The 26,644-nt window shown below is 41.6% G+C and overlaps 1 protein-coding gene across 14 annotated transcripts in view; it reads left to right on the top strand.

Annotated features, from left to right (window-relative positions):
- ADGRL3 (adhesion G protein-coupled receptor L3) overlaps positions 1–26,644 on the top strand; it is a 489,715-nt gene that overhangs the window by 294,970 nt on the left and 168,101 nt on the right. For 11 of the 14 annotated variants that reach the window (XM_030948024.1, XM_030948015.1, XM_030948017.1 and 8 more), the window contains 2 exons: positions 19,749–19,763; positions 21,524–22,324. In XM_030948024.1, coding sequence (XP_030803884.1) covers positions 19,749–19,763; positions 21,524–22,324 — 816 coding nt within the window. The remainder of the gene's footprint in view (positions 1–19,748; positions 19,764–21,523; positions 22,325–26,644) is intronic. The other 3 variants (XM_030948022.1, XM_030948019.1, XM_030948013.1) reach the window with 1 other exon arrangement.

Raw genomic sequence — 26,644 nt, 5'->3', positions numbered from 1 at the left:
ATCATATTAGTTATTCCCCTGCTGAATTTAGTGCTTATTCAAATGCACTCTCTGCTCTCCTTGAAAAGGAATTTTGGCTGAATTTCTTTAGTGCAAAGCCCTTCCTTAGTGCCTTGATAACACAGTGTTATCTTACTCTGTAATACTTCACCATACAAAGCAATCTCAAACTCAAGGAAGCATGCCAAGAGACACTGGGCAAAAAGCCCTTATGTAAAGTTTGGACTTCTTTCCCTTAACAGTGCAGCATTTGCACAACCTTCTCTTCAGGCAAAGAAAATAAATAAATCAAAACAAAGCTCTGAAGTTAACCAAAAAGTTTTTTTAAGCAGTATATTTGATATTTATTTTAATGGGAAGAAATCAACTTTATGTTACTTTTATCAGACTAAACTAGAGTAATTCTGCAGTGCTCTTTGCTGATAGTGGGACAAACTCCTTGTATTTGCCCAGATCTGTATGTAAAAAGTTTCAATGCAACAGCCTTTTCTAAAGTAGAATTTGATGCCTTGTGGGCCCTGTGTGGGAGTGTGGTGACAGTTATGCAAGGCCTAAGGGATTTTTTCTTTTTTCTTTTTTTTCTCTGGAGCTCCGGATAAGAAAAGGCAGACTTAGGTACTGAGGGCCACCTTGGCAAGAGTTGCACCTCCTGCTACCCAAATTGTGCTGCTTGAAGATGCACAAGAGGTGTACCCTTCTCCTTCTTCACTCCAACTTGTGATCATCCTTCCTGTGATCCTTTTGGGCCAGCGCTGAGTTACTGCATTTAATGTGGCATTGGCTCTCTTTGCCATGCAGTTTGTGGGCTGCATAAATCTGAGCAGGATGACAGTCTCATTGGAACTCAGGATGTGTGGGAAGGAGCCCCAGGTACTCAAGGTTTGCAGTCTTTCTCATGGTATCACAGTCCATGGAAATTAGGTGCATGGATACCATTAAGTAGTGTCAAGATGAGGGTTATCTCCAGAGAGATTATTTATCACTATCCTTTCCCTCTGCCTGAATTCAGGGAGGTTTTTATTGAAAATTCACCTCTCATCTCCCCTTTTATTCTTTCCACTTCATTTCTCACATTCCCGCTTACTCTATCATAAATAGACCTGCGCAGCTGTGACTGTAGCTTTACAAGCTCCAGCCTCTTAAACCCAAATGCTGTTCTTTGCAGGTGATCTCACATTTCAGGAGCAGAGGCTCTCCTGGAACATGCCAGGAGGATATTGGCTAGTAGAGCATTGGATTTACAATTAATCAGTCAACTTAAACTTTTTTTTTTTTTTAACCACCTTTTTCTAATCACACCAGTAGAGAGTCCCAAAATGTGACCTCTCTCAGGAATGCAGAATTAGCCTAACTTAGAGCTCACATGGCTTTGTGGTACCAATGGTGTGTTTGTCTTTGGTCAATCAATAGGGTCAAGAGGCAAGAGTTTGTCTGGTTTATGTCAGTGTTTGCCTGAAGTCAAATAGGTAGCCAATTAAATTTTCCAATATTGAATGAGAAGAGAGTGGTAGTGTCAGCTCTTCTACAAATGCCTATTAAATTATACGATGCAAAAGTGGCTAAAGATGATTCGCAGTAATAATTTGACCCAGTTATATGTTTATTGCATTTAAAAGACAACTGGGGGCTTGATTTCACTGCCAGCTGTGTGGTAGTTAACGATCAGTAAGAAAGCATCAAACTGAGAACAACTTCTGTTTCTAAATACAGCCTGCCGCGCTGAATTTCAGACATTCCCAGAATGAATTGTGTGTGTGTGTGTAATGGATCTAAAAATAAGGAGAAATATGCTTTTATTGGAGACTAACAGTATATATTCACTGCAAAACCGTTCTTAACTAACAAAGAAAAATCATATGCAAAAATGATGGACTTGCTTCTAAATGGACATAATTGCTCTGACCTACAGCTGTATGACTCCTGATTAACACTGGCCATAAATGAATGTCCTAACACAATTTTCCAACCTGTGTAATTAGCAGGGGAAGACAGAATTGTTACTTCCTTTTCAGAGTGACATTTTTACTGCAACCATTAGTTTTAAAAACATCAGGCAAGCTCTCTGCCTGCATGGTCTGTCCAGTATCATTGTTTAAAAATTCATTTGTGGAAACAATTGCACATATGATAAACATCAGTTTGAAAATTTAATTTACTGCATAAAGAATTTGGGGGCATAGTTTTTCATAAAGCAAAATAAGTCAATTAGAGCCTTCTTTTCACAGACTGCAGGTTTTCTTTAAAGCAAAATAACAGTGATTGGGTTTGGTCTATAAAAGTGTAGGCATTAAAGCTCCAAAGACAATGTGGTACAATAATGTTGAATCGAAGGTGCCTAAGAGAAAATGAATGTTGCAGGGTTTTGGGGTTTTCTTCCTTTGATTTTAGGTTTTATTATATATTATGTGCCTTGTTAGTTCCATTTAAAGAAATGAAAAATGCAAATATCTCTTGCTCTAAAACATACTTTATTTGAAAAAAACAAATTCTTTCATGAATTAATTAAAATGTAGCAGCAGGCTGGTGTCTCTCTTCACCCAGTGCTGCAGTGGAGAAGGTTCTGTGGTGATGTGTGGCAGCTCTAAGAAAGCATGGCAAACTGGGTGATGCTCAGGACATCACACAGAGAAACTTGGCTTCACTCGCTTATCTTTCTAGTTGAGAAAGAATCCATTATGTGGTCCTGAATTTTGGACTAGTGGATGCTCCCATTGGGCCATTTGGACAGATTTTTGAAGTGGGGATGGAGCAGAAAACAGAATTTTGGCACTGCTTGTAGCCATACTTTCAGCTTAAATCCAAACAAAATTTGGTTTAGTTTCTCAGCCCAATCAGACTGTTCAGAGATGATGTTTTCTTAGCAGCCCAGTACCTGAGCTTTTCCAGCATCATGGTCTGCCAGAACCTGACACCTGGACTTAAAAATTGATACCAAGGAATTGCTGGAAATCCACATACTCTGTTGTGTGTCCCTGAAATATACAATTGATCTAAAAGCTGTGAATATTTGGGGCTGGGCACACAGAAGGAGTTAAGTGTTTTTGAAAAGCCGGTCGTGTCTCTGCAAGGCTTAGTCTGCAGGAGTTGATTAATGCAGCCATGTCTGATGCTTATCCTGCTCGAGGTGCTTTGCAGTGGACACTGCCTGCTGCCTGCACTATTCCTGGCTGCTCAGGCAACTGCCTAATTGCAAAAAGATGAGTGAGAAAAATAGCAAGCTTGGCATGTAAGCCTTGCCAAGGGAACTGATGATTAAAAAAAAAAAATCAGTTAAAGGTTCAGTTGTAATTATTAAGAATTTTTGAACACACTTTCTCTTTTTATCCTGAAGAGCTAATCCTTGATCCTAATCCTCCCTGCAAAAAATGGAACTCGTTGATACCAATGAGGAATACTTGCCATATATCATTCTAAGGAAGGGCAAGCTCTCTGTAGTTCTGTGGGACATATGGACCAGTGACATGTACATGTTTCATTCTTAGTGTGGGAGTGTTGCGATATGTGGTGTAGGGAGGGGAAGGCAAGACCAGCAGGGCTGTTCATCAGTCCTGTTTTCTCCTTGCTGATGACCTGACTCCCTTGTGTTGGATTTTGGAAGGAAACATTGTCTTTGCTTTACAGTGTGATGTTGGTGCTCCAGACTGCATTTCTATTCCCTGGGTATGAGATCTCACTTTACATTCCTCTGTCTACTGGATATTACTTTAGAAAACTTAATAAATAGAGTCCACATTATTCCTGTTTAGATTTGTTTGGTCATAATGTATCTCCTTCCTCCTACCTTCCCCTGCTGTCTTTAAAACGTCCAGTAGAGGTCTTTACCTGACATGAACTAATTTTTGGTTTGCATCTTTCCCATCTCCAATTCTAATCTTGGACTAGTTGAAAACTCTCTGTTCCTTCTTTGTTTGCCCTAAAACTGCAGGGCAATACCCTATGATGGTGCTAAAGATGATGTTAATTGTGGTTTATAGTTACTGAGTGTGTGTGGTGCTAGGAGATACTTTTCCTCTTAAAAAGCTTCATTTGTACATGTGTTGCTTAAATGCACTTGTGGGGGGGAAAAATATTTTTTAAAGAGTTTCCAAGCACTTCAAAATTATTTTTTATATATAAATACAATTTTTTCTCGTTCTGTTTTCCTTTGAAATGTGCAGTGAAAACTGCTGAATGGCGAGCCTCGCATTTTCTGTGTGGATACTGTTCTGTACAAGAGACCTCATGTGTAACAGTGTTGAAAATCTAATCAGGAATGCTTCATGGAGCTGCAAAATCATTGCTGGATAAAACATTTTAGCAGGGAAGCAAAGCTATAATTTCCAGAGAAGGTCATGATTGCAAATTCTGTGTTGGCTGGATGTGACCTGGATGAATACTGATGGTCCAGGAGGAAGCCCAGTTATGCCCTAACCTGATGGCCTCTCTTTTCCATCTCAGTTTTCCTTTTGTGAAGCGTAGCTGTTTTGTGGCTAAAGGTTGGAAAACAAAGCAAAATTGTGATTACAGTCAACAAGCTCAGCATTCTCCACACTCAGGTCCCAGATGTGATGACACTGTGTGCAGCAGTGCCATTTTCCACTATCGACTTTGTGAGCAGGAGCTTTCCCTGACCTGCTCTGTAAAGCCCATGTTGCATACAAAAACCCAAAGTCCCCTTTAGATTTATTAACAAAGAAAGCAACAAAAACTGGAGTGTGGAGCCACACCTGGGGCTCCTCCCCAAGGATTGCACTGCTGAGAGCTGGAGTCCTCTCTGCACACCAAATACAAACAGGGGAGGCAAGATGTGCTTTGCAGAGCTGCTTAACCCTTTCTGGAAGGAACTGCATCTCACTGTCTCTTGGGAGAAGCAGGGGCAGCAAGGAGAATGGGGAGGCAGTTTGGTGTTAATTTTTATCTCAGTCCTCACAGCATGCTTACCCTACATGACTTTTTGTATAATCTAATGGGTAGATTCCTGCTGTTGTGAGTAGGAAAATTCAGAGTGGAGGGTCTTGTGACTCTGAAGCCATTGTGTGCATGTCACACGCCTCACTGCATTAGGCTGCCCTTGCAGTCGTGCTCAGGCAAAGCTGAGAACATAACAAAGGGTATAACTGTGCCCTACTGGTGCCTGTCTATCTTGGCATTTATTTTCCTTAAGCACCTAAACATCTAATTTTGCTCTTCCCTGCAGTGAATGCCACCCCAGTGTGGTCTCTCAGTGATCCTGAACTCCAGCTCTTGCTGTTGTGTTTTCCACTTTCTTGTGGTTCTGGTCTGTGTGTTTTTGAAGGTGTCATTTTTGAGATCCTTGGCCTCTGCTGGCATTGCTAGGAAAGGAAACAGTAAGGCCTTTATTCAGAGCCAGTGCAAGCTGGTGCAGCTCTGGTAGTGGGTATGAGCCATGTTTCCTCTCCCAGTATGGCATCTGCCAGTCTGGTGTAGCTCTACAGCAAGTGTGTACGTGCAAATCTGCTTTCAGTTTTGTTTTACTTTGCCTTCTGCTGTGCAGACATCAGAAACTGGGAAGAAAGGCCATCAGTAAGAACACCAAATGCCCTGGTGCTCTGTTGTTAGAGACAGAAAGGATGGTGACAGCCGTGGACCATTTGTAGAGGGACTGTGGTTCCAACCTCCTGCTGTTTGCCTGTGTTTGGTGCCCATTGAACAGCGTCCCTGTTCCATCCCCAGCTGCCTCAGACCTCACTGACAATGGTTCACTGGTGGTAACAATGCTGGTGGAGATGAAGCTGTCACCTCCTTGGCTATCCCTGCTCGTGGGATGGGCACCAGCAGCAGGTTCATGCAAAGACAGCTGCCCTGACCACAGGGTGCTGGGGTGAGCAGCTTCTGAGCCTTCGCCAGCATCATGGAGGGTTGAAGTGTGACCAGAAGGCAATGGGGCCTTAGGCCATGGTCTGTGCTGTAGACACTCCTCTTGGGATCTGACTTGTGTAAAAGAGGAGCAGCTGTGTTGTGCACCAGTTTTAAAACGATGGCTTTCCAAAGTGCAGCCTGTTCTGGGAGTTTAACTTTGGAAAGACTGAGGCCAGACACAGCTCTCAAAGGAATATAAACAGCTTTTGATGTTGCTTCCTCTGAGGGACACAGAGGGGCATTTCTTACACACTTTACTCCCTCCTGCTGCTTGCTGAATTCAGGCGTAGAGTCAGATCCATGGGGAGGCTGTCACCAGAAAGGGCTTGGCCGGTTTGCAAGCCTGCACCTGAAAACAGTGCTGTAAAGTAACAAACCACCTCAGTTCCTGAGAGCAGATCTGTCTCCCTGTGACCAGACATTCTCCAGCAGACTGTGCTGATGCAGACAGGCACCCAGATGGGTGGTACAGCTGAGAAGATAGCTCAGAGTTCATTGACAACACTGACTGTGTTCAAAGCCTGCATCCTCTCTCCTGAGCAAATGTGATCCACAGGAGTTCACAACACTGCCCCTGTGAGACTGGAGGAAAAGAAAAATTCTGTCTTACACCTGTTTACTGTCTGTCTAAAGGGAGGCCACCATGCTGTATTCTGCCAACTATCCTTAGAAAGACCTGGGCAAGGTGACCTTGCCGGGCTGCACACAGCACACTGGAAGGATGCTGACAGCTGCATTTGCCGTGATCATCCCTTGAGGAAAGCATCCGTGCTTGCTCCTTATGCTTGCAGGTTTTCACACTTGATGTTGGACTATGGTTGAAGCACAGGAAGCCAGTTTTGGCACCATTTCCCAGCTCTACTGCAGCTTCCTTGGACAAAGTGGGTAATATTTTCCTGCCACTGTTCCCAAATGGAAATATTAATCAATCTTTAATTAACTTGACTATGTTGTTTGTTTAGCTTGCAAGCTATTGGGAGAACAGTCTTTTCTCACTTAGTGGACTGCTGTCTATTTCTGCTCTGGCCCTGGGATGTTGCTGGGATAAATACCATCAAAAAGAACAGGACATTTCCTCATCTGGTATATTTACTGTCGTGGCAGTGTCACCCACAGTGGAAATATTATCACTGTCTTGTTGATCCACCATTTTGACTAAATTATGAATCCCAGCATGCAAACCAGGAGCATTCAGATATGCAGTTTGGCAACATCTGTGTTACTTATGTTTAAAATAGGATTAAGAGGAACAAAACATAAGGTATACCCATGAAAAAGCCAGCTTTCTTCCCCAGTGCTTTAGAATTTTTTACATTACATATAGTCTTTTCATTAGTTTTCTAACTTCAGGCAAGTATGAACAAAATGCTTTTTATTTCTCAAGGCCTTTGCTTAAGGGAATCCACATGACAAGTTGAGAATATGTATGGAGTTTTTAAATTAGCAGTTTTTTTCCTGTGAATGTAAGTAATGAAGTGATTGTTTCATGCCTTTCTTTAGGAAAATGAAGCCTGTTCCTTTTGGCTGTTATTTTCCCTCTATATTTGGTTGTGATGCAGTCAGAGATGACCAGAATTGTAAGCAGTGAGATACATTTTCTGAGACAGAATTACAGTTCTGATCCAAAGGGGCATGTGGCTTTGGATGGAAATTGTGGATGATTTTAAAACACCTATTTAGGTAGTGGTTTATGGTTTTAGTGGCTTTTTTGGTTTTTGGTGGTTTTTTTTGTTGTTTTGTGGTTTTTTTGTTCATTTGTTTGTTTTATTTTTTTAAAACTTACTCTTAATTTTCTCACCACCACCACCCCTGCCCTCCCCCTCAAAACATAAAGAGAATGGAAAGAGATTTAAATGTGCCCATGCTGTTAATACTGTGGATGTTTTCTTCTGTCCCCACTTGTGCTTCAGGAGGAAATGAGACATATTTAGCAAATGGAGGTTTATTATGGGACAGGCAGATCTCTGAAGAGCTCTGATGTACCAGACTTGTCATCTTAGTTTTTCATTGAACATATTTTTCCTGTCCTAGTGTTCACACACAGCTGTGCATATGTCAAACACAGTTTGGTTTTCCTTAATTCACTACAAATTGTGCCACAAACACCTGGTCCAGTTTTCCTCTGGCTTTGTGGCATGACTTGGGAAAAACTGCAAAAATCCCTGATATTTCCATTTTTGTCATCCTGAAAACTTGAGTGATAATATTCTTAGAGAGTTTGTGAACTAAGAATTGCTTTAAGCTAATGGACAGTGAATTAAACTCCTGGCCAGCTGTTCCAGGCCACTGCTCCTTGCTCTGTCAGAGTTTCAAGGTATTGGCATTTGTGTTGGCTTCCTTATGTGTAAAATGGAAATACTACTTGCTTGAGTTTGAAGGGAGGAGCTGTGTGACACCTACTCTTTGCATGGAACAGGGAGTCCAGAAGCCATCAGTCCAAGGTGTATTTTTCAAACTGGCAGGTCTGCTAAAGGATCCAGAGGCCAGCAAAGCTGGCTGCTTCCTGCTTGCATTTCTTGCCTGTTGGCCACAACAAGACCAATGCCGTTGCCTTTCCCGGAAAGTTCCCCATGGCTTGACAACACATGCAGCACCAGAGCTGTCCCATCCACCTTCTTCCCTTTTTCTATGAGTGTGGTACCAGAAGAGACAGCACCAGCTGCCAAGAGCCCCCAACAACTCCCCTTGAGCTTTCAAAGAAGGGCAGTCTCTCAGACAAAGTAATACCTACACTTCATCCAGTCTCTGTGTCTCAGGTCACACACAAAATCTGATATTATCACAAACATTGGTGGTGAACCGAGATATGGGCCATGATTTCTGTGAAACTTCTGTTTGAGTACCTGCTTCTTTAAATCGGAGAAACATTTTTTAAAATGGGTTGGTCTTCTGCTGATTTAGACTAACATCTGTGGAGCTAAAGATGAGGTGGTCTACCTCAGTCAACCCAGGTAGAGCTGTCATGGGGACTTTCTTCTTATTTCTTCTATTTGGTGCATTAGCTCTAAGAGAACATAGTAATGCACTGAAAGTTGTTTAATTTTTTATAGAAGTATGCATTTGTGAAAGATTCCACGCGAGCTCCTGGCAATGGAGTAAGCTACACAGAGCTCCTCACCGAAGGCACTCCTCTTGCCCACAGGTTGTGAGGGAGATGCACAACATTCCAGGCTTTCACAAGCCTGCTGAGGCCAAACAGTGGACTAAACCTTTGTTGGGTTGTGCCTGAGTATGATCTGAATTTGTGCTGTGCTGTCACTGCCAGGAACACATGGGTTGTTATCCTGCCGGTGTCCTCTATGTGGGAGGTGGACATGGAAAAAGCAGACCTGGTTAGCAGTGAGCTGTGGTGGCTGACGGTTGAGATGGGTGTTGACAGATGCTCTCTACGTTGTGTTTCCATACTGGTCTTAATGGTGATGCTCCTTGAGCCGTTTCACTTCAAATTTTAGCCGCTTTTCACCAGCCTTTGTTATTGTACATCTCCTTGGTCCAACTCTTTTCAAAAGCCCTTCCCTCTCACCCTCAAAGTTATTTAGGGATTTGGTGGGAAGCTGCATCTCCTCTCCCAGGAGATGCTGTAATCTGTGCTTGTGCTGTGTGTGGGTTCAGGCCATGGCACAATCCCATCAGATCTGTTGGATGAGTCCTCCTGAATGCAGACGAGAACAGGATGCAGTGAAAGGAAAGGGCCAAGCCCTCTGTGTCACCATATAAGCATGGCCCCATTGATGCCCCTCTGGGAACTTCTGGCAATGTGATAATTTGATTTTTGAGGTTTTGCATCATCTAAATTATCCAAAAGAGATTTCAAGAGAGAAAGGGCATTTTTATGTGAAGCAGGCATAGCCTTGGCATCTGGCTCTGTCCCCTAGATCTGTTAAGCGTTCCTTTTAACACTGTTTCCTATTTTCAGATTACTAAAAGCTGGACTGAAAACTGAACCTCACCCTTAATTCTTTTGCCATTTTGAATGTAGCAAGATAAGTAAGTGTTGTTTTACATAAAAACCAAGCCTTAGCAAAGTAGACAGTTTTATTGAATTATCTCATACCAAAATGAGTGTGTTTCATTTCACTTTTTTTTTTTTTCATTTAGCAGGATTTTTTTTTTTTCTTTTTTTTATATCTATTGATGCCATGAGGAAATAGCTGCATTGGCTATGAAGTAAGGAGGGCACCACACATTGATCACTCCAGTCATGTGCACAGTAAATAATGTGCAAGAGCCTCAAGGATCCTAATTTTTGAACTGGTAATACATTAGAAGTTAAGCTGTTGCAAAAGCACACAAAAGACTTCCCTCAACCTTCATAAATTCTTATGCTTTAAATTAGAAATAGTCTCTTTTTTTGTGAAATGATAGGTCTTAGCGGTGCCTAATATTCAATTCATTGCAAATAGTATGAAATTTCTACATATTCACTGCATATATTTTATTGCTGTAATTTGTGGTTCTCCCAAGCAGAATAATATTTTTACTTCACTGAATATACCTGTGCAAGTTAAAGGTCTCAGATGTATTCCTTTAAAGTGACAGTTCATTCCAGCTAAGTTCCTGCTTTATATCAGTACTTTATTCATTAAAAATAAGCATAAAACACAATGTCATCCTTCTTAGTTCTATATCCAGGCAGTGGGGAGCCAAATTCTGAAACCCACAAAGGGTTTTCTGTTCACCCTTGGGCTCAGAGCACACATAAGCTGCAAGGTACTCCCTTGATGGGTTTAGCTGTGTGCTTCCTTCAGTGAATCCCCCCAGCGCAGCCCGTGCCGGTGCGTGTGCGGCAGCCCCAGCTGGTGGCAGGCTGGCTTGTCACAGCTGTCCCCAGAGCACTGCAGGGACTCCCGGCATCGTTTCTGCTGCTCAGTCAGCACCTCAAATATGGGGGGGTGGGCAGGGATTAGTGAGTGCTTGGAGAGGAGGGAAGCTGAGGAGGAGGAGGATGCTGGTGCACAGCACAGAGGGCTGTTGAGGGGGGACACCCTGACATTCAGTGTCACCTTCTGCTCCGTGAGGAGGTGACTGTGCCTGTCTTACACTGCAAAGGCGTGCGCACAATCCCTCCCAACCCCCAGCACATCTGGAGCATGAGCTGGAGAAAAGGCATGGGAGCCTTTCCCAATTCATTAGCACATGATCTCCTCTGAAACATCTGCCTCTCAGCTGAGGTTTGGTTGACTCTGAGTATTGAAGGCTGAAGCAAAAGAGAAGATGAAGTGAAGGCTCCCAAGCAGTTTTCTGCAATACTTGCTTTAGCAGTCTGTTGATGGGATGTGTCAGAATAATTTCTCTCAGAGTGTTTTAGGAATGTGCCTCAAAGTGTGAGCTGTGCCAGTATCTTTGCATTGCACATGTGAGCGTATGTGCGTGTGACACATGCTTGGGTTAATTATTTAAATCCCAAAATGCTGGAAGCCACTCCTCTGCATATGTGCACATATGTGCTCACACACACACATACAGCACACTTGTGTTAATTACTTCAGCCTAAAAATTCTAGAAGGCACGCCTTGGTTCCTTTTTTCATCTTCTCTTTTTAAATAGCAGATGTTGTTAAAATTTACACCAGATTGTAAAATCTGTTCCAAAGGACCGGTCTGAAGTCTTAACATCTCCTTCCCCTGCTCTTCACTTGCTCTCCAAAGTGGTTGCAATGAAATCCCATCTCTCCAGTTACTTTGTAGGTCTTTCGCCAATTCATTGAGGGGAAAACAAACGTGTCACTTTGTTTGTCTTTGTGGAAATCCTTTTCTGATTTCGATGGGCATTTTACTACAGTATCCAGTTGGAGACACTTAAGAATAAGTACTATTGACAGAGGCAATTGATACAAAATCCTTCCTGACCATTCTCTCAATAGCTAAAAAGTGGTGTTTTACCTACCAAAGCGTTATTAAAGGAAACTCAGCCATAGCAGCTGCTGTCAGCAATATGCCTTGCAATCAAATGAGAAATATGGTAGATACTCCAAGACATGAGAGAACTGCCAAGGCTTATTGCAGAGCAAAGAGCTTTTCAATAAATGTTTTCTCTGAAGAGCATCAGATTTCACTCACTTCTCACAGCTCAGACATGCCTTGGCAATCATGATTAGCCTCATTTGGGCCTGTGGAATCTATTATTTTATAGCTAGTCTCATAGCTGGCAGGGTGACAAACAGTTTATTCCTCTTTGGAGAGAGATCGGACTGAAAGACATGGAGCTTTAATTCAGTGCTCTCCCACCTAAGATATTTTTCCTTTCCCACCTATTGCTTTAGGCAAGACATCTAATGTTTGCCTTGATGGCTCTGTCAGGCTTTTGACATCCCAGAATTAGCTCTCTCCTGGATGAGGACAAATCTTTAAGAGACTTCAGGATTTCTTTCATTTTAAAGTCAGGTAAGGAGGCAAGAAATATATTTTTAAAAGCCATGCAAATAATTATTCCTAGTTAGCTGCATTTGCCACGTGATATTCCTGTGAATTTGAAATCCCAAAAGGAGGAACAAGTGGGGTGGTTATCTAGGTCTATTTACCTGACCCAGTTACAATGGCTGAATGAGCAAAGGGAGTAAGACCTAGACTCAAACTTGATTACAAGAGCTCTCTGGGGTTAGATTTTACCAGACAAGGTTATTTGTTTCCCAAACAGCTGTTTTGTTGTGGGTCTTTAACCATTCTGTCAGTTCGTCTCTCCATACCCCGTCTCTGAGCACTCCTGGGCTGAGCCGGCAGCACTGGGAATTAGATGTACATTCCTTCCATGAAAAACCACACTTAGCATCCCTGGAGCATCAAACCCTGCTGCTAGCACCTCTTGGTCCACCTCTATGTGCACAGAAACCTTTCTTGATGGAGGGGAACAGCATCTTGATACTCAGTTTGCCCCCAGACCTTTTTCAGAAGGGTACTATTAAATAGATGTCGTGTGGAAAAGCTGAGCTATCTTTTTTTGGTGCTGTAAGTAATGCACAGATGCATCTACCATTTTATAAAGAAGCTTAGAGCCTGGATGAGGTCTAATTCATGTCTCTGTTGAGGAGACTGAATCTCTGCATCTCATTTGTCCTTGACTGCAAAAGGCTGATGGGTGCTCAGCATCAGACTCTTCCCTGGCAGCAGGAGCCAGCCACAGAATGAGTGCTGCAGAGGGTCAGCCCTGCAGTGCTTACCTCCTTTTCTGGAGCTGTGCTTTCACTTCTTTTGCAATTTTTCTTTCTTTTTTTTTTTTTTTTTTTGTTATGGGAGAATGATGTCCAGGTGGCTGATTCTGCTGTAATTTAATGGTGGCTCGCTCATCTGCTGTTGTGCTGGAAACAATACCAGGCCAACTGCCAGGGAAAGTTTGGCTGAATGACCTGTAGCCTTAATTGAATTTTGCACAGTACTTGTACTGTATCCTTTTTTTTTTTTCCTTCTCGTGCTGGCTCATCTTGCTGCTTCTTTTTTAATTGGTGAATTTCAAAGGAAAATTCTGGTGCACAACAAGTTGAGAGCAACTTTTCTATTTGTGAGGGTAGTGAGTGGTGGCCAGTGCTCCAGCAAACACACTGAATAGCATAAACAACTTTTTTGTTTTCCAAATTCAGGGATGAATTTGTTTTTCAGGTCGCTTTATCTTTGAAATGGTGCTCTAAACATAAAATCTCATCTACAAAAGAGATTTATACACATTAAAAAATCAGATATTCCTTCTGAAGATGAACCTTGAATATAACAATTCCTGCTTCTTCTTTTCTTCCCAGTGCAGTATATTTCAGGACTCATTATATCTTAAGTGAATTATCTTTACTTGAGAAAAAAAATATTTATCTCTTGGAATAATACATTTAGAAGTGCAGCACAATCACATTCAGTATCTGCTGAAGCTGATTAAATGTCTGCTTCTTCAGAGAAGCCAGTCACTGTGACTGCCACCTGGAATAATAATGAGAGGAGAGAGGCAAAGAAAGAATAGAAATTATTCACAGAATTTCAGGAAATCCAAATGTTTGCAAAATCATTGAGAACCAGCTCTCTGTTTGCTCCTCTTGCAGGGCCAGGCACACAGCATGGATCTGTTTAATCCCAAAACTCAGAATTCCCTGAGTTTCATTTGCTTTCTGCTGGAGAGATTTTTGGTTCTCCCTTTACAAAATATTTAAAGTCATAATTTTTTTGTGTGCTTTTGTAACTAAAATTAGGAAATGAGGTAATAACATTTAAGCTTATAGAAAATTTGCCTCAAGGGGACAGTGCCATGGAAAAGCATTTGTTATTACTTGGGTTTTGTGGGAGAGTCCATGTGAGAGCTTGAGCCTCTGATGCCTGTCATCCATTATGTGAATGTCTTAACAAAATGATGGCTTTCTCCCAAAATAGCCTGAAGTTTGATCTATAATACACAAGGCAATTTTGTAGGAAGCCATAACTTTTTTCATCTCACAGAAACCTCTAGTGGACAAGACTTAATGTATATTAGTGGTTTCCTGGGTCCTGATGACTTTAAGTTACACTGGCAGGTGTTTTAACATTAATAATCCTTAGTTTTATTTTAGTGAACATCTATTAAACTTAGTTATTATGTATTAAAAAGCAGACTGAAAGCACTGACATTTTAAGGAAGCCCAAATTAATGGTTTGAAAGGTTTCACAAATTTATCAGATGAATGGAAATCTAAGAAGGAAAAAAAATCCACTTATGAGAAATGACAGCTTTGATTTCTGCAGATCTATAGATACCATATTTAAGGATCTAATTTAGGTTGTGGTTCATGAAAGCATAGATTATTGACATTTCCAAGCTCTGTACTTCACAGCAGAATTAATTAGGAGGTGATAATTTCGGGAATGTGATACATGAAGCCATTGTAGCTCAAAGTACTTGTAGAGCCCCTTTTTTTACTGATACTTGCATATTATATGAAAAATGTAATCTGGAAGTTAAGCAAGTGAGATTATTTCTCCCTTTCATTAAATAAAGGATTAACTCTTCATTTGCTGTAAAATGCAGGCACATCTCCTGTGCAATAAATCCATTATTTTCCCCCCAGCTTTACATGAGGGAGTCTGATGTGCACACATAGTCACATACAGCCAAGAAGAAGGAAGTTCTCTGTTTACTGAGACCTTAAAATAATGTTACAGACTAAGTTTCTCCCACCACTGTAATAGTTTAAACCTAAGCAAACTTTAAAGCTTAGGTTGTGGAATAATTTTTGTCTGGTGGAGAACTCCATCGGAGAGGCTTGAGGTTGAATGTTCTTTCATAAGAGAAACTGTCAGCCACAGGGAAGACAATTCATGGTGATATACTTGATAAGAATAATTTCTTCATTCCTCTGGCTGGAGAATGAAAGTCTGAGTGCTTTACATTCAAGTGTCAGGTTGCTCTTGGACTGAAAATTCCAGTAATGTTAATGGGGTCTGTTCTCCATTTAAATGTGTTCTAGAAAACCCATCATGTTCAGGAAAAAAAGAAAAATCAAAGTAAAGGAAGACTTGGCGACAAAAAATGGAAAAATAGCATTACTTGTATGTATTTGTAAAATAGTCTTAGAAAGCCTAATTCTTCCATTCTTTGTGCTTGCTCCTGAGCCAAGACTCAAGAGGTTTTCCCCTGTTGCAAGTTCAAATTTTTCACATTAAAGGCTCAGAAAATGAGTGTTTCTCTGGGACTGACAGGACTGGAGTTTAGCTGTGACTTGGGGACGGCTTGATGTGGAGAACGAAGGCTGGTCATTGTGTCTTCTCTAGAGAGGACAGTTGCATTGGAGGCAGTGAACTCAAAGACCATTGTATTGCTGTTTGGTTTCCTTTGTGGAGAGGCAAAATATCATCTGACTTGCTGCTGGTGGAGCTTGCTGCAGTGGATGTGGCTGTGTTCCCATTATCAAAGCATTTGGGCTCTGGTGACCGCCTACCTGCACTGCAGTGGGACTCCAGGCTTTCCTAGAAGGAGTGGGCGGATGAGAGAAGTGGTGCCATGTACTTTGTTTTGTGTCTGTGCTGCACAGAGTGAGCGCTGAACTTGGCTGTGTGGTCTCTTTTGTCACTTTAATTATGTGTGGGGAGAAGAAAAAGAAGCAGAGATGGGTACTTCTGCAGCATGTTGAACTTCAGGTTGCCAGAGCATGTCATATAAATGCCAAGCTAGCTCTCTTAGCTTTTCTTCTGGAAAACCATATATGGGGGTTGAGTGGGTTTGAAATGCCTTTTTTTTTTTAAGTATTTTCGTGCTTTAATGAGGCTTGGAGCAACCTGGCATAGCTGAATGTGTCCCTGCCCATTGCTGGGTGGTTGGAATTGGATGATCTTTAAGGTCCCTTCCAACCAAAACCATTTTGTGATTCTGTGATTTTCATTCCCTCGATTTAGGTATATTTATTTCAGGTATGCTTGCTGCTGCCCTGAATTTTCAACATGCCTCTTTTTTTTTTTTTCTTTTTTTTTCTTTAACTGTGACTCCAGGACTCAACCATGCCTTCAAAAAGAGCGTTTTCACCTGTGAGCAGGCTCTACATGGGTGTGCTTTGGGGTGCCTTGTTAGATTTGCAGCCTCTCAGACATATCCCTGTTCAACCTAGGACCCACAGATGGGGCTGTGTGTTAGGGAGAAACACATAAATTGCTTTTCAGCTTTACCTGCCTATGTATGTGGTCAGGTTGGTTGTGGATGTGAGATGCAGCAGCCACATCTGGAATGAAAAACACTCTCAGCATGGCTGAGAAGCTGCAGCTTGTGCTTCTAAGGTCAGCCTCAAAAACCTGGGGTTTTTAGTCCTTCTCTTTCATCATTAACTATGTGTTTAGTGCTGAGTGTATTAATTATTAGTCTGAGTATGTTAAATCAATCAGATCTGTGAAGGACAGGGGCAGGGAGTGGATGACACTTAGGCCACTATTAAACATCTGCTTTGAAAAAAGAAAAATTAAACAAGCAAAGTACAGGGCACGCATTTTTGCACTGCTTTTGCAATTGCCTTTTAACATTCCCCTACTCACATATTTTTTTCCAGGAGTTTTATGCTGCTGTTGTGTGGGTTTGAAGCAGTGCCAGGGAGACAGCTCTCTATATGTCTCTGCCACTGTGTGCTTGTGCCTTAAATAGTTGAGTGCAATTCAGTGTGGCAGTAAGAAAATGAGCAGTTAATGTTGTTCAAGTGTTAATTGTGCCAGAGTGTGTTTTCAGTGCCTCAACCCAGCAATAGTAAGAACAGTTAATTAATGCTTTTGTGCGATTTCTTTGAGCGGATGGCAGGAGTCTGCTTGGGGACAGGCTGTAGTGGCTCATGATTGTGTGTTGTCCTCAGTTTTCCTTCCATCTGAAAAATCATGAGAAAATCAGTGTATGTGGAAAGTCTTGTTAATAACTCTCCTCAGACACAGCAAGTGGTCCTTGATTTCGTTTTGGCCCCTGACACTGTTGAAGTCAATGGCACTGGCAACCACTGTAGGGAATCAAGGTGATGTTGTTCTCCACCCATGCAGAGACAGCAGGAATGGAAGACCTCGCTATAAGAATCAAAGTTGTGTATGCCTGGTTTTTTTCTGTAGATCTGTGTAGGTAAGGTACACCCTGTGCTGTCATCAGTACTTAAATTCTGTAGACTGGTACAGGCATTACAGAGATGTAAAATTGTTTGTAACTGGGAAAAATTAAAAATAATTCTACCAGTACTTTATGAAGACAGTTTTGCAGTGGTGTGTTGTGTAACTGAAGGGATAATCAGACTCTAACTGGACCCTTTCTTTTAATATTGTCCAATGATCTAAATCCTCCAAGCTTCTCATGGAACCTGTCTGAAGAATATGTTACCCCAATGTAACCTGAATAATTATTGGAATTCAAAAGCATTAAGTCTTAAATTAGCAGAGGGAAAATAGGTGTTTGTGACACACACAATGGAAGCACTGTTCAGAAGGTCACGAAAACCCATCCATGTTTGGAATTATAAGAGAGCTGGATACAGCACTGAGTGTTAATAACACATATGAGCTATTCAGGATAAGGGTAATCAACGCTTCAGGTCACTCAGATCAGCTGGTCACAAATATATTATCTCCTCTAGAAGCTTCTCTCTCCCTGCTTTACAATATCATGCTGTTGTTTGAATGCATTACAAAAGCTTTTTCACTTTTGGAAATGTAAATTACTGCCTTCTGTGCTGCCAGAGGTACTGTATACCATCAGCCAGGAGAATCAGTGTGAAGCCACACATTTGGGGATCTGTCACATTGCCTTCTTGCTTTTGCCAGGGACATTTAATGCTTTTCTGAATACCTTACTTAACTGTGACCAACCACAGCCCAGGATGGGGAGAACAAGTGGTGTGTGGGTTTCTCTGACTGCTGTGTCTGGAGCCTTTTAATCTTGCTGACTCCTTCCCTTGCAAAACCAGACTGCACTCAAATGCATTGTCTCTGCTCCCTAGAGCCCTGACAGCCACATGTTGGAAACATTTGCCTTTAACCTTAACCTGTTATGAGGTAGAAAGAAGCCTGAATCAAAGCCCAGGTAAAAAAGGCTGTTGGAGTTTGGAAACACTCGTTGTGGGAGCTGCAGTTGGCTCCAGCTGTATGCCTCTCTGGACAGGGACGTGTAGATCCACATGTCTAGCCAGAGCATTTGCAGCCCTGCCCTGAAATTGTTCTCCCTCCAAGCCTGCAATTTCCCATCCAAATGAACGAGACTTTTGAATGCAAAGAGTTCTGCAATGCCAGCACCAGAGGACACTTGGCAGGTGTCTCGGCCTGGAAGGGACTGGAGTGAACTCTGGGCAACAAAACCAAAGCATGTGTGCACACCTTTGCATTCCTGTCTCACTTCTCCAAACAGAGATCTCTCAGCTGTCAAAGCCATCCTGGTTTGCTGGCAAGTTCTCAGTTCTCCCTCTGTTATTTCATGGGGCCTGTCTTCTCTTACACCTTCAGGGAAGAGGCCCCATGGAACCAGCAAACCGCAGGGCTGGGGTGCGGAGGCTGCTGGGTCCGGTCCCCTCCAAGCTGGAAGAAGCCAGGGCCTGTGCCACAACTGCAGGAGGCTTTTGGATGAGGACCCCCAAACTTTCTTGCAGGAGGTTGTTAGGTATAGAAACTAGTACTGAGTAGTCAGGAATTAATTAGTGCACTTCATTTATTTAGTCCATCTGAAAGGGGCTTTGTCCAGTCTCTTCAGCAGCATTATGATGCACAGTGAATAATTCACACTAAAATATCCAGCAAGTTCTGGGGTTGGGCTTTGAAAATAGTGCTTACATATTTTTGTTAACACTGTGAATCTTTGGGATCTTACTTATATGTGCTACAATGTTTTCAGTGCTTTTTTCCAACTCTTACTAAAGTCTGTTTCTCCAAGACAAAGGACAGGACTCTACGAGCATCCACGGACATGCTTCATTTGACTCTCCTAAGTTGTTTTTTTTTTCCCCACGTCATAAGTTAATATTTTCCTATTTTAGGTAGGGATCTCTGTTTTACAGGATTTTGGCAAAACGTATGAAGATGTGTATTATATAAAGTTTCTCCCTGGAATTTTTATTCTGTACTTAAAGCTGTATCAGTCATATTTCACTTAATGGATATTTCATTTTGCTCTATGAAACTAGTCCAAGGTTGATGCTGACAAGGTAGAGTCCAGGGGGCTCATTACATCCCAAGTGTTGGGCTTTTTTTTCTTCTGCCAGATTTTTCTCAAGTTAAAATTAATCTGTATTTTGTTCAGCTTGTCTGCATATTATCCAATGTATATATCAGAGGAAAGGTTTATATATATATATATATATATATCTAAATGTTCACATACCAAAGTAAATTAATAAATCTTCCTTTTCTTATGAAAGAGGTAAAGAAAAGTACCTGGCCAATACAGTACCATTAATCTATTCTCTTTTCTCCTTTCTCTCTTTACCTCTCTCTCTACAATAGAAGTGGAACAAAAAGGTAATTAAATACCTTTCAAATTATATATATATTACTTATGTATAGGCTAAGTTATTTAACAGTTTAACGTTTTAGTTGAAATACTTTGTCATTAATTCTCACTACCTTTTTGTTGAAGTTTATTTAGTATCTCTGCTGCTCAACTTCACCAGATAACTCACGTTTGCTGAAAAGTTTTTAAGCGGTGCCACCTTTTTTTCTTCCTCCATTAAATTTATATTCAAAGGCTTAGAGAACTCATTTTCCTGCCCCAAAGAATTTGGAAGGTGTGCATACATATGTATGTGCATAAGTATATCTAATTATGGCATAAAAGCCTCTTGGAAATGGCACCCCTTTTTCAGCAACTCTGCGTGGTTACTTAGACTCTATTGGATCGATATAATTTTATACTGGTTATTAAATCTGATTTTCCTCCTGTCTTGCTCTCCAGACAACATTACCAATTTCTGCACTTTCAAAAAATAATCAATTATGCTCCGAGCAGGAAGTGTGAATGTGGGATCCCATCCTGCCAGCCCCGTGCTGCCGGAAGCGCGCGGTGGGATACTTCTTCATGCCTCCCTGCCGCCCACCCCATCGTCACGGTCACTGTGCGGAGATCAGCGTTCCAAATAACCAACCAGTATTCTCCCCCTGAAGGGTGTGCAGCGCCTCCAGGCCAGGAGGGTGCTGGTGGGGATGGCCAGGGCCAGATTTGCTCCACAGCATCCCTTCTCTTGCCTCCCCATCCAGCCGGCTGGCCCCTGGCCGGTGGTGTTCCCGTGGGGCTGAGGTCAGCCGGGCAGTGGCTGAGCCTCTTCCCAGGTCTTGGGTGTGCCCTGGCCCCTGACAGCCCCCCCTCCCGAAGTCTGAGCAGCAAAGCATCCCAGTTAGTCAAACTGCTCCTCTGTGCTCCTCTCATGTAACAATAGAAGGTATATGTTTTAAGTTTGAATTACTACTATATTTAACAGGACATTTTTTAACTGATTAAAATCTAGACATTGGGTTCCTCTCCAGCAAACTTTATTCCCTTCCTTCCTTCTTTCCTTTCTTCCTTTCTTCCTTGTCTTTTCCTTTCAGCATCCATATGTCATTCGTTTTTAATTGTGTGGACTGCATGTTTCATGTGTCCTGTAGCAGCTTGGAAAGTCTCATTCCTAGTTATACTCCAGATGGGTGTCCCCCCCACACTCCCTTTGCTTTAAATGCTCCTCTGAGTTGCTAAGGGATTCACCTCTGCTTTGCTATTGGTATCCTTTAAATATTTAATATCACTTGGGCTGTAAGGATGGGAATTTCTTTCTCTTATTTCCATTTCTAGGCCACTCTTCTGTGGGCTGTTCAAATAAATATGTGGATCAATTCCCTCGGAGTTTAGCCCTTCACCTAGTAGGTACAGATTCACTGCAGAATATAATTTGGAAACACAAACCCAGAAATCCTTTGGGGGCACATATTCATTTCAGAGTTTACAAAAGCGAGTGGTCCAAGTAAGTATACCTGTAAAAATAGATTTGAAAAGCAATAAGAAAACGAGCCACAGCTGATAGAAAAGGCTGGGGGGGAAAAAAACCCAGTTTGATGGAGCAGATTTTGTTCCAGAGATATGGTGGGCAGGAAGGGTAGTCTCCAGCTCCAAGACATTGCTCTTGGGTTTCCTCTCATCACGAGTGTCCTCTGCTCCAGGACTAGAAGCTGTTGAGGTGCTTGGGCCAGCCACCCCTGAACTGTCATTAACTTTTGTTTTTCTTTCAAATTCTTTTCCCCTACGACAGTTTTTCTTTGCCCTGGACTGCTGAAGGGAGTTTACCAGAGCGAACACTTATTTGAGTCTGACCACCAGTCGGGCGCCTGGTGCAAGGACCCTCTACAGGCTTCTGACAAGATCTACTACATGCCCTGGACGCCGTACCGGACGGACACACTGACGGAATACTCCTCCAAGGACGACTTCATTGCCGGCAGGCCGACCACCACCTACAAGCTCCCGCACCGAGTTGACGGCACAGGGTTCGTGGTGTACGATGGGGCTTTGTTCTTCAACAAGGAGCGGACCAGGAACATCGTCAAGTTCGACCTGCGGACCAGGATAAAGAGCGGGGAGGCAATCATCGCCAATGCCAACTACCACGACACCTCTCCCTACCGCTGGGGGGGCAAGTCCGACATAGACCTGGCCGTGGACGAGAACGGGCTCTGGGTAATCTATGCAACAGAACAGAATAATGGCAAAATTGTCATTAGCCAGTTGAACCCTTACACGTTAAGGATCGAAGGGACGTGGGATACTGCCTATGACAAGAGGTCAGCTTCCAATGCCTTCATGATCTGTGGGATTTTATATGTGGTGAAGTCTGTGTACGAAGATGACGACAATGAAGCCACAGGGAATAAAATAGACTACATATATAACACTGACCAAAGCAAGGATAGCATGGTGGATGTGCCATTTCCAAACTCCTACCAGTACATTGCTGCTGTGGATTATAATCCCCGGGACAACCTCCTCTATGTATGGAACAACTATCATGTTGTAAAATACTCCTTGGATTTTGGCCCGCTGGACAGCAGAGCAGGTAAGGGGTTTAATACCAAACCAAAAATCTTTCTGGTTTTTTTTTTTTTCTTTTAAATATTTATTTTTGTGAAAATTGAAATACACTCCTGTCTTACTGATCTGGCTGAATTTCTGCAAATAAGCCCCACCACAGATGTATAATGATTATTAAGACATTAATATGTGCAGATTTTTTTTTTGGTCTTAGTTAAAATGAAATGAATGAAGGAGTATCTACCCATAGTAGCCTGAAAGAGTTTCCAAATGCCCATGCTTTTGTTCACAGGGGTAGCTGTCTTTTCTTCTGAATCGAATTTCTTTTGTACATGATCAGATAATTTTCCCTTCTGCAGGAATTCTGACAAAACGAAGCGTAGAAGATGATGTTGTTGCAAACAGCTGGAGGAAAACTGCCTGCCAGTTTAAATTACTTTGTTTCATTAAGCTGGGGGAGTTTTGTCTTTTTAGAGAAGTTGAGACTAATTGAATATGTGAGTGTACACCCACGAGCATGTGTCTGGAGTCAGGAGGAGAATCAACAAAATCCTCTAAATTCTTGCTTTATTTTCTGTAAAGTTTCTCTTTCTTTTTTAAAGCATTTAATGACTTACTGTGACTTACTGTACTATGATCTTAGCGGATCATCTGGCCCCCAGAGTTTTCCCAGCTTTTCCATCTTTTTCCTGTTAGAAATGTGCTGGTAGTTACTTTAGGTATAGTCCCTTATACATAAGGGAACTCCATCATCATTTTGCATTTATAAAGTTGCCACTTTACTAATAACTGGACTTAGCCTGCATTGTGGTCAAACTTGTATGATTTGCAAGAGTTTCCGAACAGGATTTGCTGAGTGGTTTTAAGTGGTTGTTACTGTACTGATGAAATCATAGTATCAGGTATTTCTTGTGGTTGACTGTGTACTTTGAAAGGCTGGAAAGGCAGAATTAATATAATTTGGACAGTAAAGTATTCAACTAATAACATGGCTTTTTCTGAAATATTTCCTTTTGTAAGTAAGAAACTTGAAAGTGGATGAGTGAATTCAGGGCTTTAGATTGCAAAAGAGAAGTGAAAAAGTTTCTGTTGATGAGATTTTCTTTTCCTGTATGCAGCCTGTTACCCATATAAAATGAAAGTGGATGAAGAGATGCTGAAAGAAATTATGAGTATGAAAATCTGGGGAGGGCTGCAATAAAAGTAGTAAACTGGCAGTGAAATTGTGATTTTTTTATAAAAATGTAATGAAGGGGAGAAGAAAAACTTGAAGAAGCAGATGAACAAGAACTGAGTGACTGTTAAGGAGTAGAGATATTTTCAATGATGTTGACCTCTGCAAGATCTCAAATGAGTAAAAAATAAAGTAGTAATTCTCCTTCTCCTGACTTAATGACAAGCATGTACTTTCTGGGCGGTGGAGTGAGGCAGAGCAATTTGTGAGTTATTGCTTATTCCCAAGGAGTAGAAATCAATTGCACCCCTTCCATTTCACAGAGTTTCTCTCATTTTTGGTGAATTATTTCCAGGTATTATAACGGACTCTTTGCTGGTGCTTGTTCATGTGGTGACCATTGTCAGTAATAGCATCCTTAATAAAAAAAAAAATCTTTAATCAGTGAAAAACCTAAAATAGGGAAAAAAGGAAATTGTTCTCCCTTTTTTCGCATGTAAGATGGTGAAATGGGAGAGTAGGTGAAAATCTTGCAGGGGGCTGAAAGTGTGTGAAGTGTTGGTTTATCTATGAGGATTTGGTTTATCTTTGTGTCACTCTGGTTTAGATAAGAATTTAGAATCCCCTAGTGCCTCAGATAGGAAGGTGAAGCAGTTCTTAGCTTTGAACGGTGGGCATGAGAGAGTTAATCTGGTATTGGGGAATCTGGTGAGCCTTCTCTGACATTCCCTGCATGCAAATTTTTTACAAAGCTTTGTAATATGGATAAAAGGCTGAATTTTACCTGCGGTTTTCTTCTCTGAGAATTATCAGGATTTCCTTTCTGGCAAAACTGCATAAGAATCCCATTACCTCACTATTTTACAAGTTTAGAGGACTTTTGAGAGGTCTGCTCTGACAGCAACTGAATTTTTTGATGAGAAAATTTGAATGGGCCAAGACATTTCAAAGAGAAGAGAAAAAACTTCACTAAGGGAATTTACTGCTCCATTACCCACATAGCCTGATTAGTGGGAACAATTTTTTGATGAATCAGTGAGATAGAAGCACTGATTTTGAGTTGAGCAGGTGAGCAAATAGTTGCTTGACATCAGGCTTTTTTGCAGAGAGGAGGAAGGAGACCAGGTCTGCTTGGTGCTTTCTCTTCCAAGTTCAGTGCAACCCATTTTTGGGATAGCACCAAATTTCATGCTGCATTGCTTTACATGTAACACTAAATATCTGGTTGGTATAAACCCAGCTCCTCCACCAAAGAGGAAGAACTGGAGCTGATACAACCCTGGGAAAGCAGTTAAGAACCAGGATATTTTAATTTGGTTTCTTTTTAGAGGTTTTTTAGTGGAGTGGACTGTGGGCATGTGTCTTTCTTCTCTTCAAAAATCACCAGTGTTTCTTTTTATTAGAGCCATATTCAATGCAGGCATTTTTTCCATGGTGTTACAATTTGAGTAGCAAAATTTGTAAACAATATCAGCTTAATTAGAAAATAAAAGAAGGATTGTAAAATTGATGGGTTGAACATATGGGTTGTTAAAAAACAATTAAGGGTGAAGTTTTAGAAGAGCTCTTAAAACCAAAAATTGATCATAACAGGAAAAGTGAAATACTTAACTACTTAAATAGCCAGTAGCCCATTGGAAATCACTTGCATCATACATTTCAGGAATATCTAAAATAAAATACAGGTTTTGGGGGCTGCAATTCTCCTAGAATCAAGCATTTTCAGTCTTTTCCCAAACTGTTCTGAGAAGCTGGGAGCTGGCAGGGGTTGCTTCATTTATAGGAAAGGCGGGGCTCGCATCCTCTTGCTGTTCACAGTGTCTAAGCATTTTCTGTGATTTTTAATTAAAGATCTGTGCATGTAGGTTTGGAACATACTTGAGACCTTCAGTGTTGCAGAGCCTCTCTCACTATTTAAAAAAATGGGCTTTTACTCCTTGGAGAGAGTGAATGTCAAATCCTGGAGTTTCTCAACTTCTGCAGCAGTTGAAGTTACTGGAGAAAACAAAATATTTTGAAGTGCTAAAAGCTGAGTTTAGCTGATCTTGAAGCAATTCAAGGCTCTTGATGGAATTAAACCCAACTATTCATTTTTCTCAGAAATGAGAAAAGCTGCATTTTAAGGTTTTACCCCACTCTTTTTGTCCCCCCCTTCCATCTGGGGTTGTTTTCATTTTTCCCAAAAGTGGTTTTGACAGCAAACCCTCCTCAATGCCTGCAAGTCCCAAGAAACCTATCATTAATGTCTGCCCTCAAGAAGTGAACTTGAAGATACCAAAGCCTTTGAAGTGTATTTTCTTTGAGCTGTTTGGCCTTAAAATGAGCTTTTTGGAGGATGCTTCTTCATAAATGCTCCCGAGGTTTTGGGTTATTTCTTTGTAGCTTCTATTGAGTTTGTGAATTTGAAGTGTTAGTAAGGATAGCTCTGCATCTCTTCTCATTCTTCAAGAAGTTAAACCCAGAACAATATTCAGGTTATTTTTTTATGTGTCCTACTAGACATATGCAGAGAGGGAAACAGAAGGCTGTAGTGACAGGCTGAAAATTTTCTGCAACCTAATCAGTTGATATTCACCAGAGTTACCTGTTTTAATCATCACTCACTTATGATACATTCTGTGCAAATAAACCCAAGAAAATATCAACAAGTCTTCCTCTCCAAAAAGGTGAAGTGCTCCCATCCTGCTTCCCAGTGCTGTGCTGCATGCAGGCACACATCTCCTGGTTCTGTGCCTCAGCACCTCCCTGAGCAGGCACTGCTCTTGCCTGGACACCAGCCAGGGGTTCCTGGGCATCACAGAGACCACAAGTTCTGTCTTTTAAATTCATTAGGTGCCCCAGTGCTGGCAGCTCTTGCCAGGGCTCAGGATATGCTGGCTGAGCATTTGGGTACTTAGGTGGGGACTGGAGCATGCCCCATAGTAGAGAAGTCCAGGGAAGAACTTGAACCAAGTTAAAGATCTCTTTATGCATATTTTGGCCTTGGATGTCCTGGTAGCCATTCCCAGTGACATGGGACACACAGACCTCCTATTTTCAAGAAGATATTTTAAATTTTGTCCAGGAGATCCAAGCATTATCATATGGGCTGTTCCATGGATGTATGAAGTTAATAAACAAATATGCCCAGTACATAAGGAAGATGCTGATATGATCTGTAGGACTTCTAAT

Source organism: Camarhynchus parvulus, chromosome 4 (assembly GCF_901933205.1).
Source record: "Camarhynchus parvulus chromosome 4, STF_HiC, whole genome shotgun sequence".
NCBI classification, from domain to species: Eukaryota; Metazoa; Chordata; class Aves; order Passeriformes; family Thraupidae; genus Camarhynchus; species Camarhynchus parvulus.
This window is presented reverse-complemented; position numbering and strand designations above follow the sequence as displayed.